Source organism: Tupaia chinensis, unplaced genomic scaffold (assembly GCF_000334495.1).
Source record: "Tupaia chinensis unplaced genomic scaffold, TupChi_1.0 Scaffold000318_1, whole genome shotgun sequence".
Lineage (NCBI taxonomy): Eukaryota > Metazoa > Chordata > Mammalia > Scandentia > Tupaiidae > Tupaia > Tupaia belangeri.
Window position 1 is genome coordinate 2,035,751 of NW_006159811.1, and position 17,917 is coordinate 2,053,667.

A 17,917-nucleotide genomic window follows, 5' to 3' on the forward strand; every position below is an offset into this window, starting at 1 on the left:
GTCTTGTAGATGGCTGTCCTTTCCCTGTATCTTCCTGTGGTCTTCCCCCATACATGTCTGTGTCCTAGTCTCCTTTTCTTAAAATGGTATCAGTCAGACTGAATTAGGGTATACCCTAATGATCTCACTTTAACTTAATTATCTGCTCAAAGACCTTATCTCCAAATATAGCCATATTCTGATGAACCAAGAGTTAGGACATCATTCAGCCACTAACATGCCCTGTACCTATTAATATTGGGTCATCAGAAAATCCATGACACATTTTTGCATAGAAAGATATGTCATGACTTTTCTGATGACCTGATACCTTTCCCCAAATTTGCTGCAGGTTTCAAAACGTCTCCCATCCGTAGAGATGCAGGTCACAGCATCCCTGGCTCCCTCCCTCCTGCCTGCTGAAAGCACCACTATGGTCAGTTGATATTTAGACGCCAACTTGATTTCATACTTTCGGTGTCATTTCGGGTATCAGGTTGACCTCCAGTGACATATAGGAACTGCAAAGAATTAGTTCTCCTATATGATATTTTCTCATGTTTTAATAGATGACTTCCATTTTCATTTCCCTTTTTATCTTTCTGAATTCTTAGCAAATTTAGACTTTATATTATACAAGTGAATGGATTGTTGTATAACTATCACACATCTTAGTTTTGACATTCCAAAACTAAGATTATGTATTAAAGATCGTTGAGTGTTTCCGCATACATTGCTTATCTTCATAATAATGAAAAAAATTATACACTGTACTTTTTATTACGAAAGAAATGGAACCCCAAAGAGGTTACGTATCAGGTAAGTCTCAAATCCAGTTTTCTAATCGAAGTCCTCAGACTAGAGGCCAGTCTGCTTTTCACCATGTCATTACTGTCTTATTTACAGGATCCGAGGCAGGTGAATGTTTGTTTTAGATCATTTACTTTCATAAACCTATGCTTATTTTATTAAGTCATAAGTAACTACTTTTAAAAAATGCTAAAAATATTTGTTTGTTTTATGAACTTTAATTTTACTGGTTTTATTTGAAATAAGTTTAAAACTTCTGTTTATAATTATAATGAAAAATGTTATTATTTTTAAAAAATGAACATACCTATTTTAAAAATCTCTAGGTAATCTATTTTGTAAGTTTTATAATTTTTGTAATTGTTATATTTTATTTAAACATTTTTATAAGCTTTAACATTATTTATAAATAATATTTTTACATAAAATGTTCTAAACTTAATACACAGCTCAGTTACAGTACTTAAAGAATAATCTGTTGACAATAGAGAAGAAGTTATTTATAAATTATGATAGTGATTTAGAGATATTTATATTTTTCTCTGAAGAGGGCACCAAGGAAGAATACCTATAAAACATTTTTCATTAACATGAAAAATAATAGTAACGTGTGTTATGTAATTTCTTTGCTTTATCTAATTTTAGTGTGTGGTCTCCAAACAATCCTATCATGTAGATTTCATCCTGTTTTACGTTTGAGGAAACTGAGGCTTAGCAAGGTTTAGCAGTTTGTGCAGGTTCTCAAAGCTAGTATGTGCTGGCACTAGAATTTGATCCCATGGCTCTGACTGCACTCATTGTTCCACAGTGACCCCAGCTGAAGAAATTATAGGATAGAGACATAGTCAGCAATTACTCACTGAGACCAGGGACAGATTGGGTACAGGCACTGGATGCCAACGGAGCCATGAAAGACGGTGGTCATCTGACCTTGAGTTACTTAACCTTTGTCACCCTCACTGTCTTCATCTGCAAAGATGAGGTGGACTACGGCATTTTCTTCATAGTCTTGATAAAAAAATAAAAATCTGTGTATGTGTGTGTGTGTGTGTGTACATACCTACCTACAAATGTCCGTGATATGTATACAAGGGGACTTCATATATTATATTGTCTTGAGTCTCCTGACAACCCAATAATTCATGGAAAAATGGAATTAAAGTACAGGCTTATTTTGGTGCAAAAAAAAATTGAAATTCATGTAGTATTTCATAATACACATGTTCCACAAACTTTCCAAAGATCCTTTGTTTTACAGATAGCGGTATAAATCCGACCAATTCTTTTGAAAAGTAATAATTCGATAGTAAATAATATTAGCTATAAACGTCTTTACCTTTGGCCCAGGAATCCTACTCCTGAAAATATTTCCTGAAGAAAGGATTCAAAAGACAGAAAAAAAGTATATGTAATTACAGGGAAAAAACAGAAATAATAAAAATATTTTTCAAGCTGTCAAATACATTATGCTCTATCATGTTGATGGCACATTGCGTGGTTACAAAAATGAGTCTCAATACCATGGAACAGCACAGAGAATATGCCACACATGATGCTAAGTGATGTAAGAGTGTGACATGAAGCAGTGTTCTAGCTGAAAACACATGTGTTTGATAAAGCTGGCAGGAAACTCGAGACGTGTGAGTTTGGTGAAGGAGGTGAACCTCCTTCTTTCAGAAGTCCCATTAATGTGGAGTGTTTAGACAGTACTTGTTTGAATGTTCTTTGCAATGGCAGCCTGTGATAGGTACAGGAGGTACCAGAGATGCATGAAACATAGGGGAAAAGAGTAAATGCATGAAGGATAATTTAAAACTCAGCCAGTGAGTGGCATGGTGGTTAAGATACTGGACTCTCATATGGCGAACAGTGGTTCGAGTCCCAGATCTGGCAGTTTGCTTTCTTACTTTCTCTTTCTGTGTCTCTCTCTCTGATTAAATTTTAAAAAAGAAAAAAACATACTAACACATAAAACTAAATAATTCTAAAACCAAAAACCAACATGTAACACATCTAGCAAACAGAAATTGAAATGCCAGAATTTAGTGGAGCCTTTAAGGGATATGAGTAATGAGGGAAGTGCTGAAGAACATATTAGCAGGTCAGGCTCTAACAAGATCCTCCCAAGAAAACTTAAAAACCAGGATGCTTGTGAATTGTTCTCCTCTGTGACCCTCCTCTGTGCTCACAAAGCTGTGATGATAGCCCCAAAGGAGGGAGGAACACGTATCAGTATGCACAGTTCATTGGAGTTCACCAGCTCTGTACGCGTGTGTAGAAAAGGGAGGAAGTCTGGTCAAACTGAATGAGTCACACTTAATACATCCTCCACCCTGTTCTCCTCCTTTCCCAAGGCCACCTCACCTCTGGGTCTGTGTGCTTGACCGGTCTGAGGAAAGAACTACAGCAGGACTGGGTGGGGTAAGGTCAGATTACTAGGACTGACCTCAACAACCAGTGTGTGGGTCCAGAGAAAGCAGTGGTCAGGGCAATGGCGATGATCTCTATCACATCCTGTTTCGGGAACTTTCTCCTTCCTCTGTTCCCACTGTTATAAATGTCATGGTTCCTTCAACATCCCAGTCTTCGAAATAGCTCGTGGCTTTCGAGCAGAGCGAGGAGCAAAGGGCTGTGTTGTTCTGTTCCCTTTTCATAAAGTGCCCTGAGAGCCCCAGTGGCATGGTGGTTAAGGCGTGGATCCCACATGACTGTCTGCACTTACACTCGGACAAGGCCAGTGCATGAACACACTCAAAATCTTGAAAGGAGAATAGAGGAGAAGGTATTGCAGCATGGCCATCTGCCCTGGGAAGTGCTTCCTCTCTCTCTCCTCTCTCTCTCTTTCTGTTGGGAGTATAGATGCTCTATAGCAAATTTTAAAGAAAGAAAAAAAGAAAAATAAAATGCGCTCTGGGGCCAGCCAATGTGGCATGGTGGTTGGAGCAGCTGGATTCTACATGGCCAACTGAGTCCTGGACCTGTGACTTGAAGGACATGCAGGACATGTGTCCATGGCTTTCCAAAATCCCCAAAGGAGGGAGAGATGGAGGAGAAGGGATTGTAGCATGACCATGCCTCATTGGAGGATGCTGTCCCATTTTCTCTCTCTTTCTGTCTCTTTCCAGCAAGCACATGTGCTCTCTGGCAAAATTGAAGGGAAAAAAAAGTATTCTACAGATGCAAAGTGCAGTTATTTTTGCTCCCGATAAACAATGAGTGTCAGGGTGAGGTTAGGTGGCAATCTTTCAGGTATACATGTTTCCTTCTCAAGACAGAACATCCTGTTCCTATCGTGGAGGTATGGGGAGTATGAGGGGACAGTTGGTGGAAGTAAACATCCAGGCTTATATGCAGGATCCCAAGGGATGACACTTTCTTTCCTTCAGCATTATTAGGATCATTTTGAGTGGCCCAGTGATACACCCTTAAGCAGTTGTCACCTGGACTGAGTCTACTGCTCAGTCAACTGGCTGAGCCTCCCAGATGATCCCTTATTAGTCCTCCTTAAAAAACTGGGACCAGCAGATGATGTAATGGCTATGTCGTTGGACTCCCATGTAGTCAACTGTGGTTTGAGTCCCGGACTCAGTGGCTTAAACTCACGCCAGGCATGTGTGCATGCGTGCCCATGATCCTGAGAGGAGAATGGAGGAAAAGGGATTGTGGTGTGACCATACCCCCCTTCTGCCTATCTCTGTCTTTCTGGTGAATACACACACCCTGTAGCAAAAAAAAAAAAAAAAAAAAACCTCTAAAAAAAAGAGGTTCCTTTTGCACCAGGAATCACTCTTGTATTTCAGGCACCAGGATAAACACTGGAGGCTGTAATTACAGTTCAGGGCCTTAGGGGGTCCAGTCTTAGAAAAGTAAGAGCAGGTACCTTTCATTTTCATATAGAGATCTCTGAGGCACTGTCACTTTTCAGGTGTTCTCTGAAGTTAGGACAGGAGGAAGGTAAGGGGGCAATGATTGCCCTCACTTCGCAGATACCTGGAAAAGCTGGCTGATTTGCTTGAGGCTTCAACAGCTTTTCTCTAATTCTCCACCACTCTTCTTTTCCCAAGTCCATCTTCAGCACCCACACCCTCACACTCAGCAAATATTAGGCTAGTGTGGAATAACAGCAAACACCAGCCACCCAGTCATTCAGACAGCAATGGGGAAAGCCTGCAGTGAAGACAGCAGTTGGGAGAACAGAAGCACTATTTTCTAAGTAACTACATGTCTATCATTACTCTGTGTTTTACACATGGATCCATTATTTCAGAGGTTCCCTTTCCTGTGCGACCTGAAATCGTAACATATTTCCCCACCAAATAAATCATTTATAGGTAAGAAATGTGTGTTTTGCAACCACTGGGTTGTTTTAGTGTTATGCATGCCCAGTGCAAATGTATCTGGTGCATGTTTGGTCTAAGGATATCAGACCATATAGCATCCTAAGGGAAGCTGGTTGCATGTTGCCATAGCAACTGGGCCAGCCTCAGAGGGAAGGGCAGAGTTCTTCAGATTCATCTACTGCTTCTGCAGATTGACTTCCTCTCAACAGGATCATGTTTCCCAATCATTGACGCTGAAACTGTTATTTTCACTTAAAAAAATGCTATCTCAAGTTGGTCTATTTGGATCTTTTCCTGCTGCTATTTAATGACCTTCTATCTCTGGCAGGTGGGAGTTAGTAAGGGGATCCTCTGGAACTTTCATTCACGCATTCACTCATCTGGTTGGGACCTGTGCCAGTGGACTTGATGGTAATTACACTTTGATGGCTGGAACATGACCTGTGAAATGCGTTGCTGGTCTTACTTTAACTCCTCACGGACAGAAATTCATCTCTCTCAGATTCCAACCATAAGCTCTGTTTTCAGACCCTGGGAAGAAGTCAGAGGTTTGCATGGCTTCTCCTAGGGGTAAACTGCAGGGCCTCTTCCCCGAGAATTACGCTTTGCTTTTCTAGGCCACCGATATCATTGCAATTAGTTCAAAATACCCTGCAAGATGTGTGTAAACAACACAAACCACATTTACAGGCAGGGCCACCCTGGTGGAGAGTACAAGTCATTTGCCCAGGAAGGGGGAGCGTAAGATAATTAGTAACAGCAGGGGCAGAGATTCCAAAGGGTTATGCTTCATTCCTTTGCCACTGCAAAATCTTCCTTTTGCCCAAGAAACATGGCCAATTAATGGACAGCGGGGGGTGGGACTAGGTTAGTACTTGCTGATTTATTTTTAAAGTTCATTTTTATTTTATGAGGTTTATTAGTACCTACTGTAAGGTTTTCTCAGTAACAAGTCTCTTGATATCTCCTCTAACAAAATTGAAAAGAGAAAGTGAAAAATGTGTGCGGTGAGAATTGGGGCTGGGAGTTGGGGAGAGCTGTATATTGTAGGGTGTTCTGGAAATTAGTAAAGACATGAAGAAAAGATTCAGATGACAAAAGGTAAGTTTACTCTAATGGAAGAAGAAAGGAAAAAGGGACTTGTCTTGGGCTGTGTAGGATACAATGAAGTTGTGAGTCCTGTCCTCAGTAGCTTACAGTCCTGGCAGAGAGTGACAGCTCTTCTAATAATAATACCATGGGGCTATGTGGTAAGATCAGTTTATCCCAACCCTAGTTAGAAGTGGAGGAAAAGAATGAAATGTTTCTTAGGGAGTTTGCACTGGGTTTCAGAGGACAGGTAGGAAGTCACTGGCACCCACTGAAGAAAGGGAGTTTTAGGAACCAGGAGCACATCAACAAGACCGTTCCTGAAGAATGCATTGACCAATGTGGGCAGAGTTGGAGCTAAAACTGGAAAAGTAAGCGAGAGCTCCTTCTGAGGGTTCTGAATAACAGGTAGAGCACCTGAGACATTAGCCCATACAGAATCAGAGTCAAAAACCAGAGGTCCACGTGGAGGTTTAACATTTTCTTACACTGAGATAGGAGTTAAGTTATCTGTTTAAAAAGATTCACATAACCTGATCGATGTTCTAGGAAGATTTGTTAACAGATAGCTGAAAATTTCTGAATTTACGTCAACCTGTATATATGAATTCCTTCAAAATGTCACCAACGGTTTTGTACTATGTCCCTATAGAAGGTTAAACAGGTTTGCACCAGCTGCAAACTGAATTGCAGAAATGCTGACTCAGGGGTTTCCAGCGACACCCTTGAGGCGCTATCGTTAAGTAGCAGGCAAATGGCTCCCTGAGCAGGAAAGCCAGCCAAGTCCCTGAAATCCCTCTCTTTCTTGCAGGAACAGCAATGGAAACCTTCCGTGTATGGCAGCATGACGCCTGTCTGCTTCGCAAGCCCTCCGATTGAGAAGCCAATTGGCAAAGTAAGAGTGAGTCCGTTTCTTACTGAACGGTAGGATTCCAGCCGGTGGTCTATTTCTGTCTTGAACTATTGGGGTGAGATCATCAAATTGATCTCATGAAAGTTGCTGATAAAATCCCAAATGTGAACTGTTTGGTTGGCCTTAGTGAAACTTGCCCTAGGCAATGTGTTGAGCCTGAGAAAGAGTGATCCATTTTGCTCTGGCCTGGGCTCCTGTCTGCCTCCGTCCCAATGCTGTCCTCCCTGCTTCCCTTCAATCTTCTGACCTCTAAGCTCTTTGATCCTCCTTCCTCTGCCTCTCAGAACTTGTCACGAGGAAAGAGGATGCTTTTCGTCATTAGTATGAAATTTAGCTACAATACTACCTCTTTCTAAAACTGACTTTTAAACTCTTTTGGATTAAAGACTTAGCCTCTAGAAGTTACAGGTTTCTGCCTGAATTGCTGTTGTCCTGGACCAGCTGTCACAAGCATCAGTCTCACCAGGGAGTGTAGAACCCAGTGGAAAGACTGTGGACTTTCTGGAGCCAGCCTGCCTGGGTTCAAATTCCGACTCTGCCAATCACTGGCTGTGTGACTTTGAACAAGAACATGTTCTTTTATCCCTGTGAAAGAACATCATAATAGTACCTGCCTCGTGGGGCTGTCACAAGGATTAAATCATACAAATCCATGAAAGCAAGGATTTTTTTTTTCTTTTTTTTTTTTTTTAACCAATTTGGTATGTAACCAATCACTCAATGAATTCTACAAATGAATTGAGTGAGTGAATAAATAAAAAGCTAAATAACAAATTTAGAGAAGCCACACTGCCAATTCACCCCATTCAAGAAATGGGAGAAGGGAGTGTTGAGTGTTGTCTTTCGAAAAGAGAAGTGAAACTCCAGTGAGCACAGCAAGCCCACTTTCCAGGTGCACCTTACCAGTCAGGGCCCTCGAGGGTGCCCACCGCACCCTGTCCTTTCCTACCATGGTGCATCTCTGGACCACACACAATCTAACATCTAAGGTGAAACATGGCCATCGCCAGGAAAAGCCAAAAACAAACATGTAAGAGTTCCTTAAGTAGGACTTTCTGTCCAACTTATAGATGTATGTGGGCTGAACCAGACATTTTGCAGTTTTTAAAAGGAAATGAATCCAAAGTATTTTCCTGGCTAATTCCTAGTAATTTTGTCTTGGCTGCAAAACCTGCCAAGGCAGCTGTTTGCAGAGTGTGAAATCCCAAGTGACCAAGAAGCCGCCTGCCTGCGCTGTCAGCAGGGTGATGTTTCGCAGACATGGCGGGGGAGCAGCCCAACTTTCTCGGGACTGTTTCTGTACTTTGTGTTCAGAGAGGTCTGCACTTCCTCTCTGCTGACTCCAGTTCAAAGTGAGAGGAGTGTCACTTGGCCCAAAGACACAATCACCCAACCAACCAGCACAACACACCCTGTACGTCACAAAATGTGTTGGCAACTCTCCAGCAGTCACTGCCTCGCCCCTGCTGCTGTCCCCTCCGGCCCCACATATTTTGACTTTGTTTATATAGACTCTAAGGAGACCACCACTTTGTCTGTGAAGATGGAGAGAAGGCATTTCAAAGGTTGAGGTCAGAAGTCAATAAACCCCTGAGGTGTCTTTTGACTAAATTTCATTTCAATCCAGGACATGGTCCGAGTTTACACACTGGTTTCCTTGACCTGAACAGGAATAGCAGTTAAGAATATTTGGGAGTTACATTTTGGAGTGCTTTTTCAGAGTGGAAGTGAACCTAACAGAGTATGATCATTTGAGTTTCATAGTATTATTTCTTGGTGTGATTATTGGGTCTTCTTCCCTCTTCCACTGTGGCGGAATTAGTGCTTACCTCTTATGGACAGTGTCACCAGGATTGTCTTGGGTTGAGTGGGATCTCTCTTGTTCTCTTTTTTCCGTACCACTGGCTTCTAGGTTTAACATACTTGCTCTGTATTACTCTAGTGAATTCATTTTGCAATCAGCTCTGATAGCCATCCACCTGGGGTGTGGGGGAATGACACCAAAAATATAGGCAGCTGGGACCAGCAGATGGCATTGCGGGGCTGCCACATAGTCAACCATGGTTCGAGTACCAGGCCTGCTGACTTAAAACTCATGCTGGGCACATCTGTGTGCAGTGCCAAGATCCCTAGAGGAGAATGGAGGAGAAGGGATTGTGGCATGGCCATCCCCTCTAGGGAGTGATTTCTCACTTTTTGTCTCTCTCTCTCTCCTGTGAGCACATGTTCCCTATAGCAAAAATTTCTCAAAAATAATTAATTAAATAAAATTAAAAATATAAGTAGTCCACCTTCAATTATAGGGGCCATTATGAGGTGGCATTCTGGGTAGATCACTGAAACCTGTGGTTACTCTTCCCAGAATCCATACTGTCTTCCTCCATGGGGAACTATGCTTGGGTGTAAGGTGGAAAGCCCAGACCTAGGTCACATTTCTACCTGCTGGCTGTGGTGCTGCACTCTGCACCAGGGTCCAGTGTTTGCTTGCTATAGGAGAAGAGAGGGTCTTATGAAAATCCCAGTTAGAAAACAAAGGAGGATTCTAATGTGAGTTCATAATAGGAACAAGAATATTTTGGAGCCAACTCTAACTTTACAACTAAATGATAATTCTTTTCCTTAATAGTTGACATTAGAGGGAGAATAAAGGAGGGAGGAACTCTTGCAGCAGAAAGGGAGAAAGCAGAGAGTTCACTCCAGGCAGCAGGCAAACAAGTCTAGAATATGTGATTATCTACCCTCTGATAAAGAGAAGTGGAGGGTTTTATTTTACATAATTGGAGCCAGCGCCTTTTGCATGGAACATACGAATTTATGTAAATAAGAATGCAAATGTGAAAAATATGTGCCTTGGGATTTCCTGGGGGTAACCTGGCAGCTTTGTCTTCCTTTCCTTTCAGCAGCTAAATATTTGTGTTGGAAGACTCTGAGCCGAACTTACCCACCAAATTCCACAATGTCACAATTAGCAGACTTTTCTTTGTAAGTTATGGGAGATACCCCTATAGGTGTCCCTCTCCTGTGAACACAGGAAGACTTCAGACAGAGTACCTCAGTATATTTGACTGTAAACATGTTACTCCCAAGGGATTGCACGGGCTAACAGTAAATGCCAATCAATAAATTAATGACTTCAATAAATTCATAATAAATTAAGTTAATAAATTATCAATGACCTGAAGTAGACTGTGGAAAGAGAATTAGGCAAAGAGGATGAAGACAAAAGCAGGGATTTAGGAGATAGGTAATGCTAGAGGATGACACAAAATGTCACACAGGCTTTCCCAAATACTCTCCTTGGTGCTGCTGGCAAAGCACTCCACGGATCGCATTAAGTGAAAACGACCCAGTGAAGTGCCATGACTTCAGCAAAACAGTGCAGTCTCTTCCAGATTCACAAGCAGACAGAGCTGATCTGAATTAGGGACTACAGGATTGACCTGCCTTTCTGAAAACAATTTAGGAGACAGGTAAATGTGTCCTTGATCAAAAGAGATGTAACTTGAATGCATTATTTTATTTGACCAGAAGGAAATGGAGAGAAAAATCACTCCGCGGAAGAGTCATGTTATTAAATGGAAGGGTGGCTGAGAAAGCAAACAAGACTCTCTACGCCTTCTCTGTTTCCGAGTGAGTGAAGGGGAAACTGAAGGAGCCAGGTGGAAGTAACTGGATAAACAGTAGATAAAAAGAAAGGAACTGGTGAACTCAGAATCAACAAAATTATAGAGCTGCTTTATTTCAAAGTTGGGAGGTATCCGTGGGAAGCAAAAATAGAGATGTCCTTTTCACAGATTAACCTTACTCCCTTCACCCCTGGAACATCTTTCTCAACAGAAGAATACTTAGTTTAGCAGTTAGGGGTCATTTTAAGAGTTAGTCCTCTAAGTCACCGCCGTTCAAGAATCATGAACATTATATTATTATGCCATGTCTGGGTCTGAATGAACAGCACCAACTCTGTACAACATGCCTCAGACCTTAATATTCATTATTTAGGGCTCTCCGTGACCCAAGAAGATGGAGAAGCCAACCACCAAGTAGTCTGTGGTCTACAGTTGCTTTAAAATAAGTTATGAATGGCAAGATGAGAAGATAATATTTCTTAGCAAAGCAGGCTATTATAATGACTAAAGTGGTAGCTAAACATAATTCTAGCTTTTTGGTGTGTGTGTGTGTGTGTGTGTACTCCGGATTGGGCTGAATTCCTTTCTCTATGTAATTTCTAGTCACTAAGGCAACATGTAGTAAGCTAAGATGATTTTTTTTTCTAGTTTTGTGTGTGTGTGTGTGTGTGTGTGTGTGTGTGTGTGTGAGACAAGGTGAGGAAAACCCTTGGGTTAAGGGGTATCTTTAATTCCTTTAAAAATGTGTGGGGTTGGGACCAGGAGATGGCATAATGATGAAGTCACTGAACTCCTACATGGTCAACCATGGTTTGAGTCCTGGACCCAGTGGCTTCAAACTCACACCAGGCGCATGTGCGTGTGTGCCCAAGATCCCGGGAAGAGAATGAGGGGAAGAGATTACAGTATGGCCATCCCTTCAGGGGGTGATTTCTTACTTTCTGTCACTCTCTGATGAGTGCATGCACCCTATAGCAAAAATATCTCAAAAAACAAACAAACAAAAAAACAAACAAAAAACAACTATGAGAGTTTTAGTTGGTCAAATATCCAGCCAGCTGAAGAGTATAGCTTCCAGTCTCCCAGGCAGCTAGCTGTGGCTCTTTGTTTGGATGATGGCTAATAGCATGTGAGTGGAAATAATATACGCAAGTTACAAATCATGCTCTTCATAGGAACAGCCTGTCACTCTTGCTGACTGGAACATGGATGTGGTTGCAGCAGTCAGAATAGCTCCTTCAGCCAAGAGAGCATGGCAGAGGGACAGCGTCAAAGAGTTGCAGTCTCTGACTCCATAGAACCCTCAGGTGCTTATGCGCCGACAGAAATAAACTTCACCTTGTTTACACCGCTTCTGTTTTGACCCTTGTTACTGTAGCACGGTGACATCTGAGCGTGCAATTACACAGAGCAGGAGTGAGAACAGGCTGCCTGCTCGGTGGGAAGCTATTGGCAGAGCCTGGTACAGTATCAGTTAAAGGAAATTCAAATTTCCCAAATTCAGCCTGAATGAAGAAGGGGAGATATGGGATCAGCAGATGGCGTAATGGTTAAGTCACTGGACTCCCACATGGCCAACTGTGGTTCAAGTCCCGGACCCAGTGGCTTGGAACTTGTACCAGGTGCATGTGTGTGCATGTCCAAAATCCTGAGAGGAAAATGGCAAAGAGACTGTGCTGTGGCCAGCCCACTGGGGGATAATTTCTTGCTTTCTGTCTGTCTCTGTCTCGCTGATGAGTGCGTGTGCCCTATAACAAAAATTTATAGAAAAAAAAGAAGGGGAGACATGCATGCTAACTTCTGGCTCCCAGAACAAAGTGATGGGCAGGACTGTGCTTAGCAGAGAGTCCTGTTTTTGTGTTCTGGAAGTAGTAAGCCCAAGTATCTAGGTTTGAAGAAATTCTTCTCGGGAAGAGGCAAATATAGTAATACTTCTACTTCGTACTCAGACTGAAGAATTGTACTGGAGCCCATTGTCTGTCAAATAACCTCTCCACCGATACTCAGTATATGTAGGTACTATCATTAGTTTAGAAAAGCTCACAGATATGTGAGCATTCATGTCTGTATTTGGCATACCATTCTATTCTTTCATCTTTGAAGTAGGTTTACATTCTCTAGGGCAAACCTTTGAGCACCAACTTTTGCTAGAACTCTGTCACATATTCTCATAAAAATGGGAAGAGAATTGATAACCTTATATCACCTTGATTCATTCTTTTTCTTTTTAATTGCTAGAGGGCATGTGTGCTCAACAGAGAGAAAAGGGGGCAGGAAATAGGTAAAGAATACACTCCCCAATCCCAGCCAAGTCCCTTCTCTTCCCTTTCTCCATCCCATCAGAATTTTGATCATGCATGTACCTACACCCAGCATATTTTTCAAGTAGCAAAGCTTAGATGCGAACTCTAGTTGCCATTGTGATCTGGCTCCTTTAACCACCAGGCTGTGGGGCCAGGCCTCATTTTCCTTTTATTGAACATTGTGTAACACATTATTTTGGCTTAATGAATTAATCCTAAAGAAAAATCAGTTGTTGAAGCCAACAGGTGGCATGGTGGTTAGGCTGGACTCCCACGTGGCCAACCACGATTCAAGTCCCAGATCTAGTGGCTTGCCTTCTCACTTTCCTTTTCTCTCTCTGTCTGTGTCTCTTTCTAATGCTATATAGCAAGTTAAAAATAATAAATAAACTAATTAATTAAAATATTTTTTGAGTCAGTGGTTGCCACTACCACACATCAGAGTCCATGTCAGTGTTTTCTACTTGCCTTTTCCTTAAACTGCCTGGTCCCATGTCGTGCACACAGTAGGTGAGTAGTGCCTGTCAGCTGATGGTTACATTAGTGCAGAATTGCAGTTCGCTAATCCATCAGGTGTCTTCATCATCTTGTCCTTATTCATAATAACTTTCAAAGTATCAGTAGTATTCTATATTAGTGTTACTGTGTGACCAAAGATAAGAAATGTTTAAAATCAGCATCATTTACACTGTCCTATAAATATTAAGTAACCAGATGTGGCAATATATCTTTCTTTTTTTTAGAGAGGTTTTTGCTATAGGCCGCGTGCCCTCACCAGAAAGAGAGCGACAGAGACAGAAAGAGAGAAATCATCCCCGGGGGAATGGCCATGCCGCAATCCTTTCTCCTCCATTCTCCTCTCAGGATCTTGGGCACACACACACACACGCACCTGGTGTTAGTTTAAGCCACCAGGTCCAGGACTTGAACCACAGTCAACTATATAGGAGTCCAGCAACATAACCATTACACCAACTGCTGGTCCCAGCAATATATATTTCTTAAATTGAGGTGTTTTAATTCGCACTACCACCCCAGCACAACCTAGGCTGAAATGAACTGCATCAGCCCCATCCATAGAAATTCATCTGAGTGTAAACCTCAGCCTGATGCACAAAGGCAAGAAGTCTGCTGACGCCAACGTTAACAAGCAGGATGGCCCTATAACCATGCTTGATAAGCCCAAAGGAGTTGTAATAAAATTTAACAAATACGCTTAAACCAGTGGATGTTCAATTTATGTCCTCTTCTAAGCATAAAAATATTAGATGCCAGCTCCCAAAAGCCACTGAAAATAAATGAAATATGAACAGTTAATATCTTTGGATATATTCATTTATTAGGTTTATAAAATTTGCAATTGCGGAAGCATATAGATGTCTACACACCATAAAAATAGGAAATAATAAACATAAGACATTGAAGTCATTCTTCTGAACTTCATTTATAGCTTACCTATAAAGGTTGGAAAATATAATACATGTATAAACTAAATCCACACGTACACACCACAATACACTGATGTTTAAATATGAAGTAAATGTTTTGTTAATAGCACACACACTGTCTCTCTCTCTCACACACACACATACACTAATACCCAGACCTTTTGCTGTTGTGGAATGTGCCATTATCAAAGGGCATGGTGTCATGTTTGTATTACAGAGATATTGTTTATTTATGTTCTTGTCTTAATGTGCTAATACTTTCCCATTAACTCTGCCCTGAAGTCTCTCCCAAAACCCAACTAAAAAATATCAAGAAGTGAGGAACAGCAGATTGTGTAATGGTTATGTCGCTGGACTCCTATGTAGTTAACTGCATTTTTTTTTTTTTTGGGGAGAGGTTTTTGCTATAGGACGCGTGCGCTTGCCAGAGAGACAGAAAGTGAGAAATCACCCCCCAGGGGGGATGGCCATGCCGCAATCCCTTCTCCTCCATTATCCTCTCGGGATCTTGGGCACGCATGCACACACACCCGGCGTGAGTTTAAGCCACCGGGTCCGGGACTCAAACCGCGGTCGACTACACGGGAGTCCAGCGACATAGCCATTACGCTAACTGCTGGTCCCTAGTTAACTGCATTTTGAGTCCCGGACCCCAGTGGCTTAAAACTCACACTGAGCACGTGTGCATGCATGCCCAAAATCCCAAGAGGAGAATGGAAAAGGGATTGTAGCATGGCCATCCCTGCTGAGGGGTGATTTCTCACTTTCTGTCTCTCTGTCTCTCCAGCAAAGGCATGCACCCTATAGCAAAAATCTCTCGCAAAGAAGAAAAAAAAATCAAGTAGAACTTCTGATGGAAAACTACTTAGTAGATTTCCTGGTGTATTATTGAGGAAGAAAAAAATCTTTAATTTGTACCACCCAGGAGTAAGGAAAAACTGTGACTTAAGGTTACCATAGAATGCATTACACTCTTTTTTACATAGATCAAATTTTATATGTATCTTTGAGCTCTGAGAATTAGCAGAATAAATAGCGAATTAATGCACTTTTGCTACCTTTTCAATACTCTGAGTACCCTTGAGAAGGCCAAAGGAAGTAATTCTTGGAAACACTGGATTCTAAGCTAACAGCTAGCCCTAATATCCTCTAAGAAACAGACACTGAAGGCCTACCTTGTGTCAGGCAGTGTGCTATTTAGACAGTAATCCAGAGCCATTTGGTATAGTGATAACAGCGGCAATAATTATAATAACTACTATTGTTCGAGGGCTCTGCCAAACACTAACATATGCTCTTCATAAGCAGTAGCTCATTTAGTCATCTTGCAGATGAAGCCTCTTGGATAAGCAACTTGTTCAAGGTCACAGAGCAGATGGTAGAACTGAGATCTAGACCCAGGCATGCTGACTCAAGAACTTGTATCTTAACTACCTGCTGGAGTTTTTGTTTTTTGGTTTTTGTTTTTAAAATCTGGACAGTCTCTTTCCTATTCCTAGTTGAAATATAATCAAAGTTCCTTGACAAGACACAGAAGGATGCCAAAAAATAAGTATGACCTGATTTATGTTATGGGTCACTTTGGCTATAGTTAACCAACCTTAGATTTTCATTTTCCAAAAGGCCTCAGTTATAAATAGCAACCCTGCACGAATGGGAAATAATGTGTGAGCATGCAGCTTTAGGCTGACCCTTTAAAGTCGTTGCTTTACAAAGAACTTTAAAGGGGGTTGGAGCTGCAAGGATGTCACCATGAGGCTGCTCGGATCAGAACTGTATTCTTCAGAAGCTGTTCTATATATTTAGGTGTCCCAGTTTATCTCTTCTGGGGGAAGGAGGCTTCGGAAGCTTACCTAATCCATGAGGCTATGCATTTAATTTAAGTACTTTTAACACTCTCAGTGAAGAGTCAAAGTGGTATTATCCAATATCATTAAAGTTCAATATAACAAGAGTCATCACAGAGCCAAAGGGTGGAGCTGAGCTCTAAACTCACCATGAATGCCTGTTGAGTTTTTGCATATGCAGTTTGGATGCCTGTTAGAAGAAATGAGTATAAATGAGGTGAACACAGAGCAGATCGCATAAAAGTTTATGGTCTGAGAAGCAAGGAGGTAATTAGTGGTGTGATGAACTCCCCAACTGTGGCTGTGTTTTTAAAGGTCATTTCCTGTATTTCATGGGAGTTGGGGAATTACATATGGGCCCCTACAGAACTTAGCTTTCACCATTATGACATTTATTTAAGCCCACCTTATCCTAAGGTTGGTTGATTGCACAACTCTCTTTTGAACTGGCTTGTACTCTCCTTAACTTGAGGTTGGAGTGGGGTAGGACTGTGCCTTATTCTTTATTGATGCCCCTGAAGCACCTAGCACTATTCTTACCACATAGTAGCTGCTTGTTAAGAAGAAAGAGTAAAATAGAAAGGAAAGGAAGAAAATTCTCACATGGTTGAATCTGAGACCTGTGTGTTTTGATTACCTGGGTTCAGACTGCTTTTCATTAAATACCTTCCAAAACCTTTCTAATGAATTCCTTAGTGAAAAATTCATCTTTCACTTAAAAGAGAATTGCTTAAAGAATTATGCATCTTAAATCTTGAAATGAACTCTTACTCATTTGCAGAAGTCAGAAACTGCAATTTTTATAGTAAGAGCTTTCAGAGGGAATCAGTGATAAGAGACATTAAGTTAAGATTAAAATAAAATAGAAAGAGCAAGTGTGGTTCCCATGGCTTGCGGCCTGGAAGTTGTTTCCTTCCTTCACAGTGCCAGTAGGAAAAATCTCACTGCTAAGCCCCAAGTACATTGTCTTGATCACCACACATTTGGACTCAACAGACCACTTCTTGGAAGTTGCTCCTCCCTTAGCTTTTACGAGAGCAGAATGCTCTAATTCTCATCTGACCCTCTTGGTCTCTCTTTTGCTGACATCTCAGTAATACCTCCGCTTCTGTGTTCTTTAGTCTTACATCCTCGTTTGTTTTGAATCAACTCTCTCTCTCTCTGAGCAATTTTCTTTATTTTGTTCATTTACTCATGTTCAAAACTAATCTAGTTAGATTTCTTTTCCTTAAATCCTCAGCTCTATACATGTTCTGTTTCCATTACAGTGAATTTTCCTTCTTTTCCTAACAATTCAAGCCAGACACTTGGGTGTCCATAATTCCTCTGTCTCTCTCTTCCATTCAGTGAGTGAGCAAATTCAGATGGGTCTAATTCCTCAACGTCACCCCTTTCTTTCCCATTGTGATTACACTAAGTAAGGCCCTTGTCATCACCCAACTGGACACTGGACACAGTAAATATGATCAACTCTCTCACTCGCCCAAGAAGTGGCTTCTCATTGGCTCCCGAATTAATCCCAGTCTCTGACCGGTGGAGTGAGACATGCAAGACCTCTCTGC

General features: G+C 41.5%; 1 protein-coding gene across 1 annotated transcript in view; it reads left to right on the plus strand.

Annotated features, from left to right (window-relative positions):
• RASGEF1B (RasGEF domain family member 1B) overlaps window positions 1-17,917 on the plus strand; it is a 607,920-nt gene that overhangs the window by 427,737 nt on the left and 162,266 nt on the right. The window contains exon 4 of the mRNA XM_014588947.2: window positions 7,030-7,113. Within this exon, the coding sequence (XP_014444433.2) occupies window positions 7,030-7,113 (84 nt within the window). The remainder of the gene's footprint in view (window positions 1-7,029; window positions 7,114-17,917) is intronic.